The sequence below is a fragment of the Somniosus microcephalus genome, chromosome 4, assembly GCF_052327205.1.
Source record: "Somniosus microcephalus isolate GS21.2 chromosome 4, FLI_Smic_1.0, whole genome shotgun sequence".
Lineage (NCBI taxonomy): Eukaryota > Metazoa > Chordata > Chondrichthyes > Squaliformes > Somniosidae > Somniosus > Somniosus microcephalus.
The window spans coordinates 345,382,597-345,407,077 of record NC_140990.1 but is presented as its reverse complement, the minus strand read 5'-3'; the positions used below and the strand labels follow the sequence as shown (position 1 = coordinate 345,407,077).

The 24,481-nt window shown below is 52.5% G+C and overlaps 1 protein-coding gene across 4 annotated transcripts in view; it reads right to left on the bottom strand.

The window, feature by feature from the left end:
* The window catches only part of LOC147120740 (transmembrane protein 169-like), a 254,784-nt gene that overhangs the window by 103,283 nt on the left and 127,020 nt on the right, over positions 1-24,481 (bottom strand). The window contains exons 1-2 of one of the 4 annotated variants that reach the window (XM_085986981.1): positions 17,568-17,877; positions 6,430-6,507 (exon numbers count right to left, since the gene is read on the bottom strand). In XM_085986981.1, the coding sequence (XP_085843107.1) occupies positions 6,430-6,507; positions 17,568-17,825 (336 nt within the window). In that variant the 5' untranslated portion in view covers positions 17,826-17,877. Of the gene's footprint in view, positions 1-6,429; positions 6,508-17,567; positions 17,878-24,481 lie in introns of those variants that run through there. The other 3 variants (XM_085986980.1, XM_085986976.1, XM_085986983.1) reach the window with 3 other exon arrangements.

Sequence of the window (24,481 nt, the reverse complement as noted above, 5' to 3'; positions counted from 1 at the left end):
CATCAGTAGTTGGGCTGACATCCTGGATGTTTCCAAACAATGGGTCCCTAGCAATTTTAGCCTGTTTGTCTATGAAATTCACTAAGTCTGCAAACCTGGCTCTACTTTTCCATCTCTCCATTATCTCAAAGGCTGTTCTTCTCCATTGTTCTCTCATCCTGTAAGGAAGCTTAGAGATGATGATTCTCCCAGTCGTAAGATTGTCCATTTCTTCCATGAATTCAACATCCTCCATGGTGTTGCGACATCCTATGAGAAAAAGAACATATGTGTTCAATGCCTCCCCGTCCTCCGACCTGATCTGTGGCCACTTGATAGCCTTTTCAATATATGCAGTGGCTATCTTCAGCTCGTTACCATAGTGCTCCTGCAGCAACTTCCTGGCTTCTATGTATCCCCGGCCCGGTCTCATGTGTTCACAGCTTCTGACCAGGTCTTGTGGTTTACCACTGGTGTACTGTCCCAGGTAGTACAACTTATCACTGCTGCTCTCTGTTTTGGAGTCAATGGCTTGTTCGAAGGATCTGATGAAGGGCTTATACTTGAGTGGGTCACCTTGGAACACTGGTATGTCTCTTTGAGGGAGTCGAAACAGATTCTGTTGTTTTACAAGCATCTCTGTAATTTCGTTCTGACGTTGCATCACTCAGTATAGGCTTCTCCCTGTGTCTTCAGGCCTCTGGTGGTCATCAGCAGGGTCTAGTCTAGACCGTCTGACGTCTGGGGTAGCATCACGTGCTCCTGTTAGTGGAGAGGCCTCTCTTCCATGGTGTAATGCCAGGAGATGGCCTTCGGACTCTCTTTTAACTCTTGAAGGTGCCCTGGATCCAACTGTGTGTGACAACATTGACTGGCAGTATTCGTTCATGCCATCCTGTGAGCCTTCATAATCTTCATACACACTCAACTTGGCATCTGAGACCGCAATAGCTGTTTTCATCTCCAGCTGTTCTTTCTTTGCCTGCACTTGGGCCAGTTGGGCCTGCAGTTGGGCCTGCAGTTGGGCCTCTTCCCGTTCAAGAGCTTGCTTCTCCACTAAAGATGCTGCGCGCACCATCAACGCTGCCCGTTCAACCTCTTCTCTCATGCGCTGCGACGAGCGTGTGGTAGAAGCGACTGACCTGTGTCCAGTAACAGAGCTACCTTCTTTCTGATTTTTGCTCAGTCTGGCTGAAGTCTCTGAAATGCTATCATCTGGTCCGACTTCATCGTCATCTTTATCTTTCTCTGCTGTATCAGCATCTTCACGAATCTTTAACATCCACTGTTCTGTGGCCTTGACATAGTCCTTAATGCTGGATGATTTAAGATCAAACCAGTTGTGCTGATCAGCATTTCCCTCTTCTTCAGACAGAAGTGCCAATACATCTTCATTGAGTACAATAAATTCTTCATGCAACTTGGAGAAATCATAATGCATTATGTCTTCAACTTTCTTAATGTTAGCATTATCTTCCATGAGACAATCAATTATCTTCATTTTTCCAGTTATCTGAGCTAATTTAGCCCTCCTTGCACCTATGCTTCTGGCTGGGGGAAGCTCCTCACGGCTCCATAGGCCTCGGCCATTTTACCCACAGCTCTTATTTAGCTTCTCAATAGAATGAACAAGGCAAGTAACAGTCACTGTACCTTCGCTTTCTTATATTGTCGTCTGGCTCCGTGACCATTCATGTATACGTTCACCGACAATTCCGTCCTTTCCTTCTTAGGGAGCTAGTTTTTGACAAATGTAGTGGCGCTTCGTAATTTCCAAACATGCAGCCACTGAGCTTTGAGGCTTTTAACAACGAGTAGACGCGTGTCGAAATAAAACGTTCCAAAACATAACTTTGTCTTTAAACTGTTTACTGTAACACCTTACAAACAGAATTACAAAGCAAAACACGTTTAAACGAACACGGTCAAAAACTATATTGCTCCAGCCCTCAAAGCCTTTACCTTCTCTCTAGCCTCGTGGAGCTTGAACTGTAAAATGGCTGGATACCATGTGACAAGCTTAAGGACTGTACCATTGTAGCAAGAATAAAGGGGGTATCTCAGACTATACTACTGGAACAAGAAAATAGGGGGTTTCTCAATACAATAAGTCAGTCAGGTAAATTAACTGTATTATACTATTTAACCAATATTTTAAAGTATTTTCTTTCTTAAACTTTCATGACTCTTACAGTTGTGATAACCGGACACTCAGAAAATATCAACGGGATTAGACAAAGTCAACATGGATTTATGAAAGGAAAATTGTGTTTGACAAACCTGCTGGAGTTTTTTGAGGATGTAACTGGCAGAATAGATAAGGGAGAACCAGTGGATGTGGTGTATTTGGATTTTCAGAAGGTCTTTGGTAAAGTCCCACATAAGAGGTTAGTGTGCAAAATTAAAGCACATGGGATTGGGGGTAATATACTGGCATGGATTGAAAATTGGTTAACAGACAGAAAACACAGAGTAGGAATAAATGGGTCTTTTTCGGGGTGGCAGGCGGTGAATAGTGGGGTACCGCAGGGCTCAGTGTTTGGGCCCCAGCTATTCACAATATATATCAATGATTTGGATGAGGGAACCAAATGTAATATTTCCAAGTTTGCTGACGACACGAAACTAGGTGGGATTGTGAGCTGTTAGGAGGATGCAAAGAGGCTTCAAGGTGATTTAGACAAGTTGAGTGAGTGGGCAAATACACGGCAGATGCAGTATAACGTGGCTAAATGTGAAGTTATCCACTTCGGTGGGAAAAACAGAAAGGCAGAGTATTATTTAAATGGTGATAGATTGGGAAATGTTGATGTACAAAGGGACCTGGGTGTCCTTGTACACCAGTCACTGAAAGCAAACATGCAGGTGCAGCAAGCAGTTAGGAAGGCAAATGGTATGTTGGCCTTCATTGCAAGAGGATTTGAGTACAGGAGCAAGGATGTCTTACTACAGTTATACAGGGCCTTGGTGAGACCACACCTGGAGTACTGTGTGCAGTTTTGGTCTCCTTACCTAAGAAAGGATATACTTGCCATAGAGGGAGTGCAGCGAAGGTTCACCAGACTGATTCCTGGGATGGCAGGACTGTCATGTGAGGAGAGATTGGGTCGACTAGGCCTGTAATCACTAGAGTTTAGAAGAATGAGGGGGGATCTCATTGGAACGTATAAAATTCTGACAGGGCTAGACAGACTGGATGTAGGGAGGATGTTTCCCCTGGCTGGGGGGTCTAGAACGAGGGGTCACAGTCTCAGGATACGGGGTAGGACATTTAGGACTGAAATGAGGAGAAATTCCTTCACTCAGAGGGTGGTGAACCTGTGGAATTCTCTACCACAGAAAGCTGTGGAGGCCAAGTCACTGAATATATTTAAGGAGGAGATAGATAGATTTCTAGACACAAAAGGCATCAAGGGGTATGGGGAAAGAGCGGGAAAATGGTATTGAGATAGAGGATCAGCCATGATCATATTGAATGGTGGAGCAGGCTCAAAGGGCCGAATCCTGCTCCTATTTTTCTATGTTTCTATGATCTGGAGCTCACCTCCTGTGCAATTTGCAGCCACATTGCTTTGGTTTGCTGTGGTAGCTTCTTCCTCCCAGAGGCTGGGAACAGTACTTCCTTTTGACCTCTGACTCCCTCCACAACAGCATGGAGTGAGTCATCATCAAATCGTGGTGAGGCCTTCGCCCTTAAGGTAGTCATGGCAGCAGTTGTCAGTAGGAAATCCAGCAGCAAATAATGGGAAAATGAACCAAGGCTGCATGGGCCCCTAAAATGCAGTTGGCTGACAGACGTCAGCAGAGGCGAGTTCCAGACCCAAAACACTAATTGGCCAGGGGAGCGCAGGGACTCAATTGCCCAATTAGGGCAAAATTGCTAATTTTTACCAGCTGAAAGCAGTGGCGGGACCGGAATGCGCCGACCACCTGACCCGCACCCAACCCGCCACCAATGGGAAAATCGCAGCCAAAGAGTCTACAAAGGGATATAGATAGGTTAAGTGGGTGGAACTAGATGTAATATCTCCAAGTTAGCAGACGACACAAAGCTGGGTGGGCGTGTGTGCTGTGAGGAGGATGCCAAGAAACTCCAGGATGATTTGGACAGGTTGGGTGATTGGGCAGAAGCATGGCAGATGCAATATAACGTGGATAAATGCGAGGTTATCCACTTCGGTGTCAAAAACAGGAAGGCAGATTATTATCTGAATGGCAATAGATTGGGAAAAGGGGAAGTGCAACAAGATCTGGGTGTCCTTGTGCACCAGTCGCTGAAGGTAAACATGCAGGTGCAGCAGGCGGTTAAGAAGGCAAATGGTATGTTGGCCTTCGTAGCAAGAGGGTTTGAGTACAGGATCAAGGATGTCTTGCTGCAGTTGTACAGGGCCTTGGTGAGACCACATCTTGAGTATTGTGTGCAGTTTTGGTCACCTTATCTGAGGAAGGATGTTCTTGCCATGGAGGGAGTGCAGCGAAGATTCACCAGGCTGATACCTGGGATGGCAGGAATGACGTATGAGCAGAGATTGGGTCGATTGGGCTTGTACTCGCTGGAGTTTAGAAGAATGAGAGGGGATCTCATTGAAACTTATAAAATTCTGACAGGACTGGACAGACTAGATGCAGGAAGGATGTTCCCGATGGTCGGGGAGTCCAGAACCAGGGGTCACAGTCTAAGGATAAGGGGTAAGCCAGTTAGGTCAGAAATGAGGAGGAATTTCTTCACCCAGAGAGTGGTGAACCTGTGGAATTCTCTACCACAGAAGGCAGTAGAGGCCAATTCATTAAATATATTCAAGAAGGAGTTGGATATATTTCTTAAGGCTAAAGGGATCAAGGGGTATGGGGAGAAAGCAGGGACAGGGTACTGAATTTGGATGATCAGCCATGATCGCATTGAATGGCAGAGCAGGTTCGAGGGGCCGAATGGCCTACTCCTGCTCCTATCTTCTATGTTTCTATGTGGGCAAAAATTTGGCAGATGGAGTATAATGTGGGAAAATGTGAGGTTATCCACTTTGGTTGGAAGAATAGAAAAGCAAAATATTATTTAAATGGAGAGAGACGACAAAATGCTGTGGTACAGAGACACCTGGGTGTCCTCATACATGAAACAAAAAAGGTTAGCATGCAGGTACAGCCAGTAATTAGGAAGGCATAAGAACATAAGACGTTGGAGCAGGACTAGGTCATTTGGCCCCTCGAGCGTACTCCGCAATCCAATAAGATCATGGCTGATGTGATCTTGGCAAATGGAATGTTGGCCTTTATTGCAAGCGGGATGGAGTATAAAAGTAGGGAAGTGTTGCTACAACTGTACAGGGCCTTGGTGAGACCACACCTGGAGTACTGCGTACAGTTTTGGTCTCCTTATTTAAGGAGGGATATACTTGCATTGGAGGCAGTTCAGAGAAGGTTCACGAGGTTGATTCCTGGGATGAAGGGGTTGTCTTATGAGGAAAGATTGAGCAGGTTGGGCCTATACTCATTGGAGTTTAGAAGAATGAGAGGTGATCTTATTGAAACATATAAGATTCTGAGGGGGCTCGACAAGGTAGATGCTGAGAGGATGTTTCCCCTCGTGGGGGAATCTAGAACCAGGGGGCATAGTTTCAGAATAAGGGGTTACCCATTTAAGACAGAGATGAGGAGGAATTCCTTCTCTCAGAGGGTCGTAAATCTGTGGAATTCTCTGCCCCAGAGAGCGGTGGAGGCTGGGTCATTAAATACATTTAAGGTGGAGAGAGACAGATATTTGAGCTACAGTGGAGTCAAGGGTTATGAGGCAGGAAAATGGAGTTGAGGCCAAGATCAGCCAGGATCTTATTGAATGGCGGAGCAGGCTCGAGGGGCCAAATGGCCGACTCCTGCTCCTATTTATTATGTTATTATGTTCTTAACAGTGAACTCTAAGGGCGGCGATGAACTTTTGCATAATTCCCCTCCCTACACGAGAGGCAGCGAGCTCCACACTGCGAGTGTCCGCTGGATATTGGACTGTGGAGGGCGGCACCACAACTGAGCCCGTACCCTCAATCCCCACAAACCAATCGCAGCAGGAGTCTCCGGGCAGGAAGTAGGAGCAGGAGCCTCAGCCCAAGCCTAACCCAGTGGTACTGAGGACAACATTAGCCCCTCACACGCCCTCCACCAGGGGGCTGGGACCTGGGATCTGGCTGTGCCTGTGTGTAGGGCTCAGTACCACACCCTAGGGGCTGTTGGATCAGCTAACTCAGCACAGACTGGGTGGTGTCTGGCTGGCAGTTCTTGGGATCTTGCTATGCCTGTGTGCGGGGCTCAGTACCACACCAACATCTGGGTTCAGCTAAGTCAGGTTCTAAGCGGTAGAACAGGCTTCATGAGAGAGTTGCACAGTAAGATGTTGTTAAAGGGGAATCTTCTCCCCTCTCCGCCCCCCAAATCCTTTCCATACCCCAAGACACTCACCTCATCCTCCTTCTCCGTACATCCATTAATAAGCCGTTGCAGAATTAATCCAAAAACCTTACAGTTATGCACAGCCATCTGGAAAATAAATCAGAGGTTCAGAGTCCATTAGTTTGGGGGGTGAGGAGTCCCACAGTTTGGGAGGTGAGGAGTCCCCACAGTTTGGGGGGTGAGGAGTCCTCACAGTTTGGGGGGGGTGAGGAGTCCCCACAGTTTGGGAGGTGAGGAGTCCCCACAGTTTGGGAGGTGAGGAGTCCCCACAGTTTGTGGGGTGAGGAGTCCCACAGTTTGGGGGGGGGGGTGAGGAGTCCCTACAGTTTGGGGGGGGGGGTGAGGAGTCCCCACAGTTTGGGGGGTGAGGAGTCCCACAGTTTGGGAGGTGAGGAGTCCCCACAGTTTGGGGGGTGAGGAGTCCTCACAGTTTGGGGGGGGTGAGGAGTCCCCACAGTTTGGGGGGGGGGTGAGGAGTCCCCACAGTTTGGGAGGTGAGGAGTCCCCACCGTTTGGGAGGTGAGGAGTCCCCACAGTTTGGGGGGTGAGGAGTCCCCACAGTTTGGGAGGTGAGGAGTCCCCACAGTTTGGGAGGTGAGGAGTCCCCACAGTTTGGGGGGTGAGGAGTCCCCACAGTTTGGGAGGTGAGGAGTCCCACAGTTTGGGAGGTGAGGAGTCCCCACAGTTTGGGGGGTGAGGAGTCCCCACAGTTTGGGAGGTGAGGAGTCCCCACAGTTTGGGGGGTGAGGAGTCCCCACAGTTTGGCGGGTGAGGAGTCCCCACAGTTTGGGAGGTGAGGAGTCCCCACAGTTTGGGGGGTGAGGAGTCCCCACAGTTTGGGGGGTGAGGAGTCCCCACAGTTTGGGAGGTGAGGAGTTCCCACAGTTTGGGGGGTGAGGAGTGAGGAGTCCCCACAGTTTGGGGGGTGAGGAGTCCCCACAGTTTGGGGGGTGAGGAGTCCCCACAGTTTGGGGGGTGAGGAGTCCCCACAGTTTGGGGGGGCGAGGGGTCCCCACAGTTTGGGGGGGTGAGGAGTCCAACAGTTTGGGGGGGTGAGGAGACCCACAGTTTGGGGGGTGAGGAGTCCCCACAGTTTGCGGGGTGAGGAGTCCCCACAGTTTGGCAGGTGAGGAGTCCCCACAGTTTGGGGGGTGAGGAGTCCCCACAGTTTGGGAGGTGAGGAGTCCCCACAGTTTGGGGGGTGAGGAGTCCCCACAGTTTGGGGGGTGAGGAGTTCCCACAGTTTGGGGGGTGAGGAGTTCCCACAGTTTGGGGGGTGAGGAGTCCCCACAGTTTGGGGGGTGAGGAGTTCCCACAGTTTGGGGGGTGAGGAGTTCCCACAGTTTGGGAGGTGAGGAGTCCCCACAGTTTGGGGGGTGAGGAGTCCCCACAGTTTGGGGGGTGAGGAGTTCCCACAGTTTGGGGGGTGAGGAGTTCCCACAGTTTGGGGGGTGAGGAGTCCCCACAGTTTGGGGGGTGAGGAGTCCCCACAGTTTGGGGGGGTGAGGGGTCCCCACAGTTTGGGGGGGTGAGGAGTCCAACGGTTTGGGGGGGGTGAGGAGACCCACAGTTTGGGGGGTGAGGAGACCCACAGTTTGGTGGGTGAGGAGTCCCCACAGTTTGGTGGGTGAGGAGTCCCCACAGTTTGGGGGGGGTGGTGAGGAGTCCCCACAGTTTAGGGGGTGAGGCGTCCCACAATTTGGGAGGTGAGGAGACCCACAGTTTGTAGGTTGAGGAGTCTGCACAATTTGGGGGGTGAGGCGTCCCACAGTTTGGGGGGGTGAGGAGACCCACAGTTTGTAGGTTGAGTCGTCTGCACTATTTGTGGGGTGAGGAGTTTGCACTATTTGGGGGGTGAGGGGTCCCCACAGTTCAGGGGTTATAATTCTGAGGGGGCTTAACTCAGACACTCGATTGGGGGAGGGAAGTCATGCAATCGGACGAGAAAGAAATCGGCCCTCAGGTAACAGCAGGCTATTCGACCATGGGAGCATCACCAGGACTGAGAACCTCACCCCCTCACCCCATGCTCAATCCCACTCTCCCACCGACACACACACTACTCCATTGGATATTCGACCATGGGGGCACCAACAGGACAGCAACAACTAGCTTTTATCTAGCGCCTTTAACGTAGTAAAATGTCCCAAGGCACTTCACAGAGGCGTAAAACAGACAAAATTTGACACCGAGCCACATAAGGAAATATTAGGACCGAAAGAGGGAGGTTTTAAGGAGCGTCTTAAAAGGAGGAGAGAGAGGTAGAGAGGTTTAGGGAGGGAATTCCAGAGCTCGGGGCCCAGGCAGCTGAAGGCGCGGCCAGCAATGGTGGCGCGATGAAAATCGGGGATGATCAAGAGGCCAGAACTGGAGGAGTGCAGAGATGTCGGGGGATTGTAGGGCTAGAGGGGATTACAGAGATAGGGAGGGGCGAGGCCATGGAGTGATTTGAAGACAAGAATGAGAATTTAAAAATCGAGGCATTGCCGGATCGGGAGCCAATGTAGGTCAGTGAGCACAGGGGGTGAGGGGTGAACGGGACTGGGTGTGAGTTAGGACACGGGGCAGTGAGCACAGGGGGTGATGGGTGAACGGGACTGGGTGTGAGTTAGGACACGGGGCAGTGAGCACAGGGGGTGATGGGTGAACGGGACTGGGTGCGAGTTAGGACACGGGGCAGTGAGCACAGGGGGTGATGGGTGAACGGGACTGGGTGTGAGTTAGGACACGGGGCAGTGAGCACAGGGGGTGATGGGTGAACGGGACTCGGTGTGAGTTAGGACACGGGGCAGTGAGCACAGGGGGTGATGGGTGAACGGGACTCGGTGCGAGTTAGGACACAGGGCAGTGAGCACAGGGGGTGATGGGTGAACGGGACTGGGTGCGAGTTAGGACACGGGGCAGTGAGCACAGGGGGTGATGGGTGAACGGGACTCGGTGCGAGTTAGGACACGGGGCAGTGAGCACAGGGGGTGATGGGTGAACGGGACTGGGTGCGAGTTAGGACACAGGGCAGTGAGCACAGGGGGTGATGGGTGAACGGGACTGGGTGTGAGTTAGGACACGGGGCAGTGAGCACAGGAGGTGATGGGTGAACGGGACTGGGTGTGAGTTAGGACATGGGGCAGTGAGCACAGGGGGTGATGGGTGAACGGGACTGGATGTGAGTTAGGACACGGGGCAGTGAGCACAGGGGGTGATGAGTGAACGGGACTTGGTGCGAGTTAGGACACGGGGCAGTGAGCACAGGGGGTGATGGGTGAACGGGACTGGGTGTGAGTTAGGACACGGGGCAGTGAGCACGGGGGTGATGGGTGAATGGGACTGGGTGTGAGTTAGGACATGGGCATTGAGCACAGGGGTTGATGGGTGAACGGGACTTGGTGCGAGTTAGGACATGGGCATTGAGCACAGGGGGTGATGGGTGAACGGGACTGGGTGTGAGTTAGGACACGGGGCAGCGAGCACAGGGGGTGATGGGTGAACGGGACTTGGTGCGAGTTAGGACATGGGCATTGAGCACAGGGGGTGATGGGTGAACGGGACTTGGTGCGAGTTAGGACATGGGCATTGAGCACAGGGGGTGATGGGTGAACGGGACTGGGTGTGAGTTAGGACACGGGGCAGTGAGCACGGGGTGATGGGTGAACGGGACTGGGTGTGAGTTAGGACACGGGGCAGTGAGCACAGGGGGTGATGGGCGAACGGGACTGGGTGTGAGTTAGGACACGGGGCAGTGAGCACAGGGGGTGATGGGCGAACGGGACTGGGTGTGAGTTAGGACACGGGGCAGTGAGCACAGGGGGTGATGGGTGAACGGGACTGGGTGCAAGTTAGGACACGGGGCAGTGAGCACAGGGGGTGATGGGTGAACGGGACTTGGTGCGAGTTAGGACACGGGGCAGTGAGCACAGGGGGTGATGGGTGAACGGGACTGGGTGCGAGTTAGGACACGGGGCAGTGAGCACAGGGGGAGATGGGTGAACGGGACTCGGTGCGAGTTAGGACACGGGGCAGTGAGCACAGAGGGTGATGGGTGAACGGGACATGGTGCGAGTTAGGACACGGGGCAGTGAGCACAGGGGGTGATGGGTGAATGGGACTGGGTGTGAGTTAGGACACGGGGCAGTGAGCACAGGGGGTGATGGGCGAATGGGACTGGGTGTGAGTTAGGACACGGGGCAGCGAGCACAGGGGGTGATGGGTGAACGGGACTTGGTGCGAGTTAGGACACGGGGCAGCGAGCACAGGGGGTGATGGGTGAACGGGACTTGGTGCGATTTAGGACACGGGGCAGTGAGCACAGGGGGTGATGGGTGAACGGGACTTGGTGCGAGTTAGGACACGGGGCAGCGAGCACAGGGGGTGATGGGTGAACGGGACTGGGTGCGAGTTAGGACACGGGGCAGTGAGCACAGGGGGTGATGGGTGAACGGGACTGGGTGTGAGTTAGGACACGGGGCAGTGAGCACAGGGGGTGATGGGTGAACGGGACTGGGTGTGAGTTAGGACACGGGGCAGTGTGCACAGGAGGTGATGGGTGAACGGGACTGGGTGTGAGTTAGGACACGGGGCAGTGAGCACAGGGGGTGATGGGTGAACGGGACTTGGTGCGAGTTAGGACACGGGGCAGTGAGCACAGGGGGTGATGGGTGAACGGGGCTGGGTGCGAGTTAGGACACGGGGCAGCGAGCACAGGGGGTGATGAGTGAACGGGACTTGGTGCGAGTTAGGACACGGGGCAGTGAGCACAGGGGGTGATGGGTGAACGGGACTGGGTGTGAGTTAGGACACAGGGCAGTGAGCACAGTGGGTGATGGGTGAACGGGACTTGGTGCGAGTTAGGACACGGGGCAGTGAGCACAGGGGGTGATGGGTGAACAGGACTGGGTGTGAGTTAGGACACGGGGCAGTGAGCACAGGGGGTGATGGGTGAACAGGACTGGGTGTGAGTTAGGACACGGGGCAGTGAGCACAGGGGGTGATGGGTGAACAGGACTGGGCGTGAGTTAGGACACGGGGCAGTGAGCACAGGGGGTGATGGGTGAACAGGACTGGGTGTGAGTTAGGACACGGGGCAGTGAGCACAGGGGGTGATGAGTGAACAGGACTGGGTGTGAGTTAGGACACGGGGCAGTGAGCACAGGGGGTGATGGGTGAACAGGACTGGGCGTGAGTTAGGACACGGGGCAGTGAGCACAGGGGGTGATGGGTGAACGGGACTAGGTGTGAGTTAGGACACGGGGCAGTGAGCACAGGGGGTGATGGGTGAACGGGACTGGGTGTGAGTTAGGACACGGGGGCAGTGAGCACAGGGGGTGATGGGTGGACGGGACTGGGTGTGAGTTAGGACACGGGGCAGCAAGCACAGGGGGTGATGGGTGAATGGGACTCGGTGTGAGTTAGGACACGGGGCAGTGAGCACAGGGGGTGATGAGTGAACGGGACTTGGTGCGAGTTAGGACATGGGGCAGTGAGCACAGGGGGTGATGGGTGAACGGGACTGGGTGTGAGTTAGGACACGGGGCAGTGAGCACGGGGGGTAATGGGTGAACGGGACTGGGTGTGAGTTAGGACACGGGGCAGTGAGCACGGGGTGATGGGTGAACGGGACTGGGTGTGAGTTAGGACACGGGGCAGTGAGCACAGGGGGTGATGGGTGAACGGGACTTGGTGCGAGTTAGGACACGGGGCAGTGAGCACAGGGGGTGATGGGTGAACGGGGCTGGGTGCGAGTTAGGACACGGGGCAGCAAGCACAGGGGGTGATGAGTGAACGGGACTTGGTGCGAGTTAGGACACGGGGCAGCGAGCACAGGGGGTGATGGGTGAACGGGACTGGGTGTGAGTTAGGACACAGGGCAGTGAGCACAGTGGGTGATGGGTGAATGGGACTTGGTGCGAGTTAGGACACGGGGCAGTGAGCACGGGGGTGATGAGTGAACAGGACTGGGTGTGAGTTAGGACACGGGGCAGTGAGCACAGGGGGTGATGGGTGAACAGGACTGGGCGTGAGTTAGGACACGGGGCAGTGAGCACAGGGGGTGATGGGTGAATGGGACTAGGTGTGAGTTAGGACACGGGGCAGTGAGCACAATTGGTGATGGGTGGACGGGACTGGGTGTGAGTTAGGACACGGGGCAGTGAGCACAGGGGGTGATGGGTGAACGGGACTGGGTGCGAGTTAGGACACGGGGCAGCAAGCACAGGGGGTGATGGGTGAACGGGACTTGGTGCGAGTTAGGACACGGGGCAGCAAGCACAGGGGGTGATGGGTGAATGGGACTCGGTGTGAGTTCGGACACGGGGCAGTGAGCACAGGGGGTGATGGGTGAACGGGACTGGGTGTGAGTTAGGACACGGGGCAGTGAGCAGAGGGGGTGATGAGTGAACGGGACTTGGTGCGAGTTAGGACACGGGGCAGTGAGCACAGGGGGTGATGGGTGAACGGGACTTGGTGCGAGTTAGGACACGGGGCAGCAGAGTTTTGGATGAGCTGAAGTTTATGTAGGACTGAGAATCGCCCTTCCTCCCACCGACACAGACACATACTTCTCCGCAGGAGACACTCCACAGGGATCAGGAGCAGGAAACCCCTGACTGATTCACCGCAATCCTGACCTGGGGGAACTGAGGCCAAATGCAGGGACCTGATTGCACGCTGGGATCAGCTACCTCAGCGTGCAGCGGGGCACGGGTGGAATCATAGAATCATAGAAATTTACAGCACAGAAAGAGGCCATTCGGCCCATCGTGTCTGTGCCGGCCGACAAAGAGCTCTCCAGCCTAATCCCACTTTCCAGCTCTTGGTCCGTAGCCCTGTAGGTTACAACACTTCAAGTCCATATCCAAGTACTTTTTAAATGCGATGAGGGTTTCTGCCTCTACCACCCTTTCAGGCAGTGAGTTCCAGACCCCCACCACCCTCTGGGTGAAAACATTTCTCCTCAATTCCCCTCTAAACCTTCCACCAATTACTTTAAATCTAAGTCCCCTGGTTATTGACCCCTCTGCCAAGGGAAATAGGTCCTTTCTATCCACTCTATCTGGGCCCCTCAATTTTATACACCTCAATAAGATCTCCCCTCAGCCTCCTCTGTTCCAAAGCAAACAACCCCAGCCTATCCAATCTTTCCTCATAGCTATAATTCCCCAGCCCAGGCAACATCCTCGTAAATCTCCTCTATACCCTCTCTAGTGCAATCACACCCTTCCTGTAATGTGGTGACCAGAACTGCACGCAGTATTCTAGCTGAGGCCTATCTAGTGTTTTATACAGTTCAAGCATAACCTCCCTGCTCTTATATTCTGTGCCTCGGCTAATAAAGGCAAGTATCCCGTATGCCTTCTTAACCACCTTATCTACCTGTCCTGCTACCTTCAGGGATCTGTGGACATGCACTCCAAGGTCCCTCTACACTTCTCAGTGTCCTACCATTTAATGTGTATTCCCTTGCCTTGTTAGCCCTCCCCAAATACATGACCTCACACTTCTCCGGATTGAATTCCATTTGCCACTGTTCTGCCCACCTGACCAGTCCATTGATATCTTCCTACAGTCTGCAGCTTTCTTCTTCATTATCAACCACACGGCCAATTTTTGTATCATCTGCAAACTTCTTAATCATACTTCCTACATTCAAGTCTATATCATTGATATATACCACAAAAAGCAAAGGACCCAGTGCTGAGCCCTGCAGAACCCCACTGGAAACACCCACCAACCATTGCCCTTTGTTTCCTGCCTCTGAGCCAATTATGGATCCAACCTGACACTTTGTCTTGGATCCCACGGGCTTTTACTTTCATGACCAGTCTGCCATGTGGGACCTTATCAAAAGCTTTGCTAAAATCAATATACACTACATCAAACGCACTCCCCTCATCAACCCTAATTGTTACCTCCTCAAAAAATTCAATTAAGTTAGTCAGACACGACCTTCCCTTAACAAATCCATGCTGACTGTTCCTGATTAATCCGTGTCTTTCTAAATGAAGATTTATCCTGTCCCTCAGAATTTTTTCCAACAATTTGCCCACCACCGAGGTTAGGCTGACTGGCCTGTAATTACTCGGTCTATCCCTTGCTCCCTTTTTAAACAAGGGTACCACATTAGCAGTCCTCCAGTTTTCCGGCACCACACCTGAAGCCAGAGAGGATTGAAAAATGATGGTCAGGGCCTCTGCTATTTCCTCTCTTACTTCTCTTAACAGCCTGGGATACATTTCATCCGGGCCTGGGGATTTATCCACTTTCAAAGCTGCTAAACCCCTTAATACTTCCTCTCTCACTATGTTTATTTAATCTAATATTTCACACTCCTCCCCCGATAGCAATGTCTGCATCGCCCCTCTCCTTTGTGAAGCCTGGGTAGGCTGACTATACGGCCTCCTTTTGCAGGGATCAGGCCCTGGATGAGGTACGGTGTCCCCGGGCCAAACAATGTCCCCGTAAGAGTCCCCACTTCACGAAACTCATCCCCGAATAAACTACAGCCGTAATCATTGATCCGCTGAAACAGCACTCTTCGGCATGCCGTGGATCTAGACCAATCAGAGCATTGGTTTGTCCTGGGATTGGCTGCTGCTGGCAGTGTAGATGGGACCCACGGGTTTAGGTTTCACCCCATAAGGAGGCAGCTGTTTCCACCAATAGTGACTGGTGGGAGGTTGTTTCACACCTTGTATGGAAAATCTCAGTCTGTTTGGAACAGATTTAAAAATTGAGAAATTTAAAGTTACTGCGTCCCCGGGCAATGTCCCCGGAAGAATCTCCAGTTCACAGGACATTCGACCGTGGGAGCTTCATCAGGATTGAGAATCCTCCCCCCCCCCCACACACACACTTCCTAGTCGGACATTCGACCGTGGGAGCTTCATCATAAAAACACCAACTCGTATTTATATAACGCCTTGAATGTAGTAAAATATCCCGAGGCTCTTCACAGGAGCATAATCAGACAAACTTACACCGAGCCACATAAGGAGATATTAGGACAGGCGACCAAAAGCTTGGTCAAAGAGGTCGGTTTTAAGGAGCAGCTTAAAAGGAGGAGAGAGAGGCGGAAAGGTATTTGGCTCCCAGTCCAGTAATGCCTCCATTTTTAAATTCTCAGCCTTGTTTTCAAATCCCTCGATGGCCTCGCCCCTCCCTGTCTCTGTAACCTCCTCCAGCCACACAACTCTCCAAGATATCTGCGCTCCTCCAATTCTGGCCTCTTGAGCATTTCTGATTATAGTTGCTCCACCATTGGCGGCTGTGCCTTCAGCTGCCGAGACCCTAAGCCAGGGGTGGCCAATTATTTGGGCTGGAGAGCCACTTAACAAGCTTTGGTGAGCTGTTGAGGGCCGCACACCAATGTTTCCCATCGCAGTCGTGCACTGATCGCGATGTCCCGCACAGGCCGCCCCTCAGCTCCTGCCACTAGAAGAGATTCCACACACACCCGGCCCCACAGCAACCACGCAGCAAATTTAAAGGGACCATGCATGAAAAAAAAGAGGGAACATTGCTGCATGCATAAAATACTTTGTGTTAACAGCAGCTACCATTAAAACAGTGAGTGCAACGTCCAATATCACAGAAATCACAGAAACCCCACAGTGCAGATAGAGGCCATTTCGGCCCATCGAGCCTGCACCGACACATATCCCACCCGATCCCCGTAACCCCTACACCAACACATATCCCACCCTATCCCCGTAACCCCACGTATTTAATCCCCCTAACACTAAGGGTCAATTTATCATAGCCAATCAACCTAACCCGCACATCTTTGGACTGTGGGAGGAAACCGGAGCACCCGGAGAAAACCCACGCAAACACGGGGAGAATGTGCAAACTCCACACAGACAGTCACCCGAGGCCGGATTCGAACCCGGGTCCCTGGCGCTGTGAGGCAACAGTGCTAACCACTATGCCACCGTGCTGCCCGGGTCCAGTTAGTTGTACCTCCACTATGTTAATTAAGTGGGATGATATTAAAACAAGTGAATAATTGTGCAATAATTTATAACCCCACTAACAGTCATTGGTGAGAGCAGAGTTTAAATTGGTAAATTTGAACAGGCCAACTCATAGTGTTGATCATCATTTCCACTTCTACCCTCCCAATAATTTATAAACATAAAATTGTAAAATCTTCCATTACTAAATGAATGAAATGATTGATCGATCGATTATATGTTGTACTGAAAATCTACGTGGCTGTTTGGCCGAGCGACTCGAGTCTACGAAGCCTCCAACGTGAGAGGTACGGGAGCCCGAGGCTTCGCAAGGCCTGAACTACAATCGCGCGCCATTACCTGGAGTCCTTGTGTCGTGAGCGGCAGCTGATTTGGCGGGTTGACGGAGCCAGAGCGGGAGAGAGCCACAGACGTTAGGCTGGCTCCCAGACACAAAAGGGAAGCAGAGCTGCATCATATGTAGAGCAGCAGTCCCGGCAGCTTTAGTTTTTATTAATTACCCCAGTTCAGGGTGGCAGTCTATTCCCAGGCCGCAGTAACCCTGAGCGAGCTCTCCTCGGGCCCCCCTCGCTACTCCTCGTGGAAATGGTCATGGCTCCCCAGACCCTCTGTGATGAGTTGGATGAACTCTTTCAGAATTTGGATTGTGATGTACAAAGTCAAATGGGCTTTGGAAGAGGATGAAAGATTGAAGTAGCTGACAAAGCAATATGGCAACAATGACTGGAAACTTACAGCAAGGCTCGGAACAATGTGCAGCTTGTGCTCCGGCTCACGTTCTATTTCTGTCCCGTCCAGCTCTGGAATTCCCTCCCTAAACCTCTCCACCTCTCCACCTCTCCGCCGCCTCTCCGCCACCTCTCCGCCGCCTCTCTCTCCTCCTTTAAGATGCTCCTTGAAACCGACCTCTTCACCTGTCCTAATATCTCCTGGTGTGGCTCGGTGTCAAATTTTGTTTGATAATCGCTCCTGTGAAGCATCTTGGGATGTTTTACTACATTAAAGGCGCTATATAAATGCAACTTGTTTTTGTTGTTTTATATGTGCAACTGTTAAACTGCCAAAAAATCTTGCCTTGCTAAGCTGATCAACCTATATTTTCCATCCTGGCTACTTTGCTGTGCTCCTACCCTGTGTGTTCCCGGATTCAGTTTAGAAAATAGCCTGGGTCAACCTCAGTACCTCAGTGTTCGGGGAGCAGCAAGATCCCAGGGTCTGATCAGCGACGGAATTGAAACGAGAAGACAGAGAGACTCCCAAAGAATCCTTCTCTCTCTCCAAATTTCCTGGTCGTTTCCACTGCGCCTGATGCAGAAATTCACAGGATTTGAAGAAATGTTCTCGACAGAAAAGTGCCGGCGACTTGAGGAAGGTGCTGGCCGGGTAGAGGAAGTAGATGTGTGGGAGGAAGGGCAGAGTCTGAGAACAGGAAGAAATCATTCAATTCAAGACATAGGCTGACGTAGTGTTTGCTTAAACGCTCCTTCAATAAACAAGGCAGGGCAGAGTTCTCTGTGTGAAAGGAGAGAGAGAGAGAGATCTTTACCCACAACCCACCAGCAACCACAGACCAGCAGAGCTCTGTGTGAAAGGAGACGTTCACCAGCAGCCCAGCAACCACAGACCAGCAGAGCTCTGTGTGAAAGGAGACGTTCACCAGCAGCCCAGCAACCACAGACCAGCAGAGCTCTCTGTGAAAGGAGACATGGAGACCAAGACCCCACACTCACAGACCCACACCCACACCCAGAAGGAGATAGAGAGAGGTGTGTAACTGAGTGTGCAATGATACAGAGAGACACCAGCAGAGGGAGATAGAGAGAGGTTTACAAAGGTGTGTGTTGGAACCACAGAGACACAGACATAATGGGCTGGATTTTAACTCAGGTGCAGGATGGTGTCGTGTTATCCGAATTTCGTGTTTCCCACACGAATCTAAATGGATGTGGGAGATTGATGCAATTTTAACTCAATTGGCCAATTGATTTCCAGCGTGTGGGAAGCCTTTGCAAAGGGGTTTTTCATAACTGAAAGTCCCCTCCGATGATGTCATCATTGCTGCTGCATTTAAGGTCCACAGCAAGCCTTGCTTTTTCTGCAGACTGCCAAGCTTTCAATACACCTCCATTTGGTGTCAGAGGGACCTGCAGGAAAGATGACAAGCGGGAGGGCAAGATCAGCTCCTCGCTTTGACGGTGGCACTGCAGACATTAGTGGATGGGGCTAGGGCCCACAGGGAGGTCCTCTTCCCTTCATCAGGGAGGAAGAGGCCTCCCACTCAGACCAAGGCTGTGTGGATGCAGGTGGCTGAGGAGGTCAACTCCTTGGGAGTCACCCGCAGAACCTGGATACAGTGCAGGAAAAGATTTCATGACCTTCAGCGCACTGGAAAAGTGAGTATGAATTTCCCATCACCCTCAATCTGATCCCCATTGCCTTTCCTCACCAGCACTCGGCTTTAGCAATCTCTTCCTCCACATCCCACTTGACACTGACATCCATGCACCCTTAGCCATTCACTCTCTCTCTATGCTCACATTCACATAACTATTCCACCATGCAGCCCTCACACTCCCTCTCACTCTGATGCTTTGAACACAACTGACAACACACAGGGAGGGCCCTTGGTCTTGCAACCTCACTCCATCTTTGTCTCCTTCTAAGTATCTATGCTATGCAATCTCTACACTCACTCCTTCATTCTCACTCAACCTCCACTTGTCTCCCTCACTGCAGGAAAAGAGAGCTCACAACAAGAGAGAGCGAGCCAGGACAGGAGGAGGGACAGCCTCAATAGCCCACCTGACCCCCTGGGAGGAGGCCGCCCTGGAAATTATGGGCATTGAGGATGATTCGCACGTGGGGGATGGACAGATGGGTGCAACACAGCAAGCTGGTGACAGAAAAGTTTCCCATCTCTCTCTTTGACATTGCATGAGTCGCTGATAATGATTGTGAAGCTGTAACAGATGCACTTATGAGCATCTGCAAAAAGCTATGTGCATGTAGCCTTTGCATCACATCTCTGACTCTTTCCTTTACTCCCCCACAGGACCATCACAAGCATCCGTCCACCCTAGCCAGGAAGAAGAGGCTGAGCAGCCAGACTCCTCAGAGGAAGCTGCAACCTCTGAGGGCGCAGCATCAGCTGAATTCAGCGCACCCAGCACCAGCGCAGACACTCATACCTTGGTGGGACTTTTGGGACATAGAGTAGTGTTGTCACCTGGTGTATCACAGCTCACAAGTGAGCATCAGCAGATTGTGGAGACAGGGACAGCAGTGGAGTGTCCTAGTCAGAGGGCGCAGGGCTCTGCCATCTCGGCTCAGCAGCATGTCGACCCTTTGCCTCTGGGTCCATCCATAAGATCAGAGGTGATGGAATTCCAGGCACAGATGCAGGAGTCTCTGGCAGGTTTTGTCTCTAGGGTCGCTGCGAGTGTGGAGCGAATGGAGGAGTCCACAGCGAACATGAGCAGAGCCTTTGTGGTGTCATTGGCGCATGAACGCATCAACACGGAAAGGATGGCTACCTCCGTGGAAACGATTGCTACCTCCATGGTAAAGCTGGCTACCGTACAGGAGAGGATGGCTATGGTAGAGGAGAGGAGAGCTATGGCCATGGAGGAACTTAGTCACCAGGGTATGGAAAACATGGTCATTGTTCAGAATAGAATGACATCTCTTGAGGAGCGGTGGGCATCTATTGAACAGAGAAACCAGACCTTCATGGAAGTCCTTCCGAGTAGGACTGCCATTGCAGATATGTGTCCCCACGGCCCCCCTGATGTGCAGTAAGGTGCTCTCCAGCCACTTGCAGGCGCGGAGGGGGACCTGACCCATGAGAGGGAGGTTGGTGGCAGGCCTCAAGGAAGTGGGGGCTCCTCTCCAAGCGCTCACACTTCCATGCCACTGCAGAGCCCTCGGTCAGAGCCCCACCGGAGTCCACACCAAGTGAGATAGGCGTCTCAACCCCTGCACAGCCGCAGGAGCAGCAGACCGTTGACGAGCCCTCACAGGCTCGCCACCCCAGAGGATGCCCGCCAAAGGTGTCGAGACAGGAGCAGCAGGAAAGTGAGCAAGGGGCCTCCACATCTGCTGAAGCCACAGGGGAAGCACCATGTAGGAGCACGCGTAAGAGGAAGATAAAGCACAAGTAGTCACAAGGGTAGTCACTTGGGTGGAATTTTGTGTTTAGTGTAAAAATGCCATCACGTCGTAATTGTGCATAGAAATTCTGATGGCAAATGTTGCAGTTGTGGCGCTTGTCATTTTGCTATTGGGACTTTCACAGTTAGGCCTTAGGAATACTTATAACTGTCAGTATGGTGGTCAGAGTGCTAGGAATCCTCTGGTTTTTGGCCATTATCAATGCTCTGGTAAGAAGCTGCGAGGCAAAAGTGTTTGATTGACTAGGCTAAGCAAATCTGGCCAGGATGAGTGCGTTCCTTGCATCCCGGGGAGCAATGTTCTCGCGTAATCATCACCATCATCAATATCACCATCAGCATCAATCATCAGCATCAATCATCACCATCATCACCACCACCACCTCCTCCCCCTCTCCCTCCCCCCTTCTCCTCCTCCAGCATCTGCAAGTCACGACGCTGTGCCATGTTGTGAAGCACACAGCAAACCACAACGATTCTGGAGACCCTGGCTGCTGAGTACTGCAGGGCTCCACCTGATCTATCCAGGCATCTGAAGCGCATCTTCAGCAAACCGATGGTTTGCTCGATAATGGCTCTGGTGGACATGTGGCTGGAGTTGTAGCGCTCCTCAGCTTCGTTGGCTGGCCTCCTCAACGGCGTCATTAGCCACGTCCTCAGGGGATAGCCCTTGTCTCCAAGTAGCCATCCGTTAAGTTGGTCTGGCGGACTGAATAGCGGAGGCACACTGGACTGGCGCAGTATGAAGGAGTCATGGCAACTGCCAGGGTACTTGACACAAACATGCAAAATTTTCTTCTTGTGGTCACACACCAGCTGAACGTTGAGGGAGTGGAAGCCCTTGTGGTTGACAAAAATACCTGGATTGCGGTGGGGTGCCCTAAGGGCCACATGTGTGCAGTCAACGACGCCCTGTACCCTTGGAAAGCCTGCCAGATGAGCTAATCCAAGCACTCGCGCCGTAACACTTGCTCGATCCTTGGTGAAATGGATGTGATTGTGCGCGAGGGCAAAGAGGGCATCGGTTACCTGGGTGATGCAAGTGTGTGCGGCCGCCTGGGAGATGCCGCTGATGTCTGCTGCTGATCCCTGGAATGAGCCTGAGGCAAAAAAGTTGAGTGCGGTGGTGACTTTAACGGCCACTGGTAATGCTTGTCCACCTGGTCCTCTGGGCAGCAGGTCTTGCTGTAGCACTGCGCAGATGTCAGTCGGACCTGTGTGGGAAGCAGAGGCGGTGGCGGAGCGGCTATAAAAGCGACCCCGAGGACCAGGTAGGCCCCAGAGCGGAGTCGGACCTGTGTGGGAAGCAGAGGCGGCGGCGGAGCGGCTATAAAAGCGACCCCGAGGACCAGGTAAGCCCCAGAGCGGAGTCGGACCTGTGTGGGAAGCAGAGGCGTCAGCGGAGCGGCTATAAAAGCGACCCCGAGGACCAGGTAGGCCCCAGAGCGGAGTCGGACCTGTGTGGGAAGCAGAGGCGGCGGCAGAGCAGCTATAAAAGCGACCCCGAGGACCAGGTAGGCCCCAGAGCGGAGTCGGACCTGTGTGGGAAGCAGAGGCGGCGGCGGAGCGGCTATAAAAGCGACCCCGAGGACCAGGTAGGCCCCAGAGCGGAGTCGGACCTGTGTGGGAAGCAGAGGCGGCGGCGGAGCGGCTATAAAAGCGACCCCGGGGACCAGGTAGGCCCCAGAGCGGAGTCGGACCTGTGTGGGAAGCAGAGGCGGCGGCGGAGCGGCTATAAAAGTGACCCCAAGGACCAGGTAGGCCCCAGAGCGGAGTCGGACCTGTGTGGGAAGCAGAGGCGGCGGCGGAGCGGCTATAAAAGCGACCCCGAGGACCAGGTAAGCCCCAGAGCGGAGTCGGACCTGTGTGGGAAGCAGAGGCGGCGGCGGAGCGGCTATAAAAGCGACCCCGAGGACCAGGTAGGCCCCAGAGCGGAGTTGGACCTGTGTGGGAAGCAGAGGCGTCAGCGGAGCGGCTATAAAAGCGACCCCGAGGACCAGGTAGGCCCCAGAGCGGAGTCGGACCTGTGTGGGAAGCAGAGGCGGCGGCGGAGCGGCTATAAAAGCGACCCCGAGGACCAGGTAGGCCCCAGAGCGGAGTCGGACCTGTGTGGGAAGCAGAGGCGGCGGCGGAGCGGCTATAAAAGCGACCCCGAGGACCAGGTAGGCCCCAGAGCGGAGTCGGACCTGTGTGGGAAGCAGAGGCGTCAGCGGAGCGGCTATAAAAGCGACCCCGAGGACCAGGTAGGCCCCAGAGCGGAGTCGGACCTGTGTGAGAAGCAGAGGCGGCGGCGGAGCGGCTATAAAAGCGACCCCGAGGACCAGGTAGGCCCCACCAATCTCCAATCTCAGAGCTCCGAGAGCGGGAGAGAGGTAAAAAGTAGTTGAAGTGTGACGTCACCAGAAAGCAGGTGAGTGATTGGTTGGTGAGTATTTTCTCTCTTTTCTCTTTTTTTTTACAACCTTAAATTCTGCGGTTTATATTTTCTAGGGTCTCTGTGGTGTAGTGGGGATAGTTGGTAAATAAGCGCCCTAGAGTATATCTTTAATTGGTGGTATTGATTTAATTAAATTAATTAAAGGGTAAGTCATGTCAGGACAGCCCAGCCCCGTGTTATGCTCCTCTTGCCCTATGTGGGAATTCAGGGACGCTGCCTGTGTCCCTGACGACCATGTGTGCCAGAAATGCATCCAGCTGCAGCTACTAGCAGACCGCATTGCGGCGCTGGAGCTGTGGATGGATGGGCTTTGGAGCATTCACGATGCTGAGAGGGTCATGGAAAACACGTTTACTGAGTTGGTCACACCGCAGGTAAGGGCTGCACAGGCAGAAATGAAATGGGTGACCATCAGGCAGAGCAGTAGAGGCAGGCAGGTAGTGCAGGGGACCCCTGTGGCCATCCCCCTCTCAAACAGGTATACCGATTCGGATACTGTTGAGGGGGATGACTTACCAGAGGAAGGCAGCAGCAGCCAACTTCCTGGCACCATGGGTGCTTCTGCTGCTCAGGAAGGGAGGAAAAAGAGTGGGAGAGCAATAGTGGTAGGGGATTCTATCGTAAGGGGAACAGATAGGCGTTTCTGTGGCCATAGATGTGGCTGCAGGATGGTTTGTTGGTCAAGGATGTCACTGAACGGCTGCAGGGCATTCTGAAGGGGGAGGGTGAACAGTTAGAGGTCGTGGTTCACATTGGGACCAATGACATGGGTAGGAAGAGGGATGAGGTCCTGCAGCAAGAATTTAGGGAGCTAGGTAGCAGATTAAAGAGCAGGACCTCAAAGGATGTAATCTCTAGGAAAGATAGGCAAAAAGGAAAGGGAGGTGGGGTAGCATTACTGGTTAAAGAAGGGATTAATACAATTGTAATGAAGGATATTGGCTCTGATGATGTGGAATCTGTATGGGTAGAATTGAGAAATACTAAGGGGAAAAAAACGTTAGTGGGGGTGGTATATAGACCTCCAAACAGTAAGGCGGAGGTTGGGGATGGCATTAAAAGGGAAATTAAAGAAGCGTGCAATAAGGGCACAGCAGTCATCATGGGTGACTTTAATCTACATATAGATTGGGCCAACCAAATTAGTAACAATACTGTGGAGGAGGAATTCCTGGAGTGTTATGGGGATGGTTTCCTGGACCAATATGTCTAGGAATCAACCAGAGTTCAGGCCATCTTAGACTGGGTATTATGTAACGAGAAAGGATTAATTAGCAATCTTGTTGTACGAGGCCCCTTGGGTCGGAGCGATCATAATATGATCGAATTCTTCATTAAGGCGGAGAATGAAGTAGTTGACTCAGAGACTAGGGTCCTCAATTTAAATAAAGGAAACTACGATGGTCTGAGGAGCGAGTTGGGTAGGATTGATTGGGGAATGGCACTCAAAGGGTTGATGGTGGATAGGCAATGGCAAACATTCAAAGACC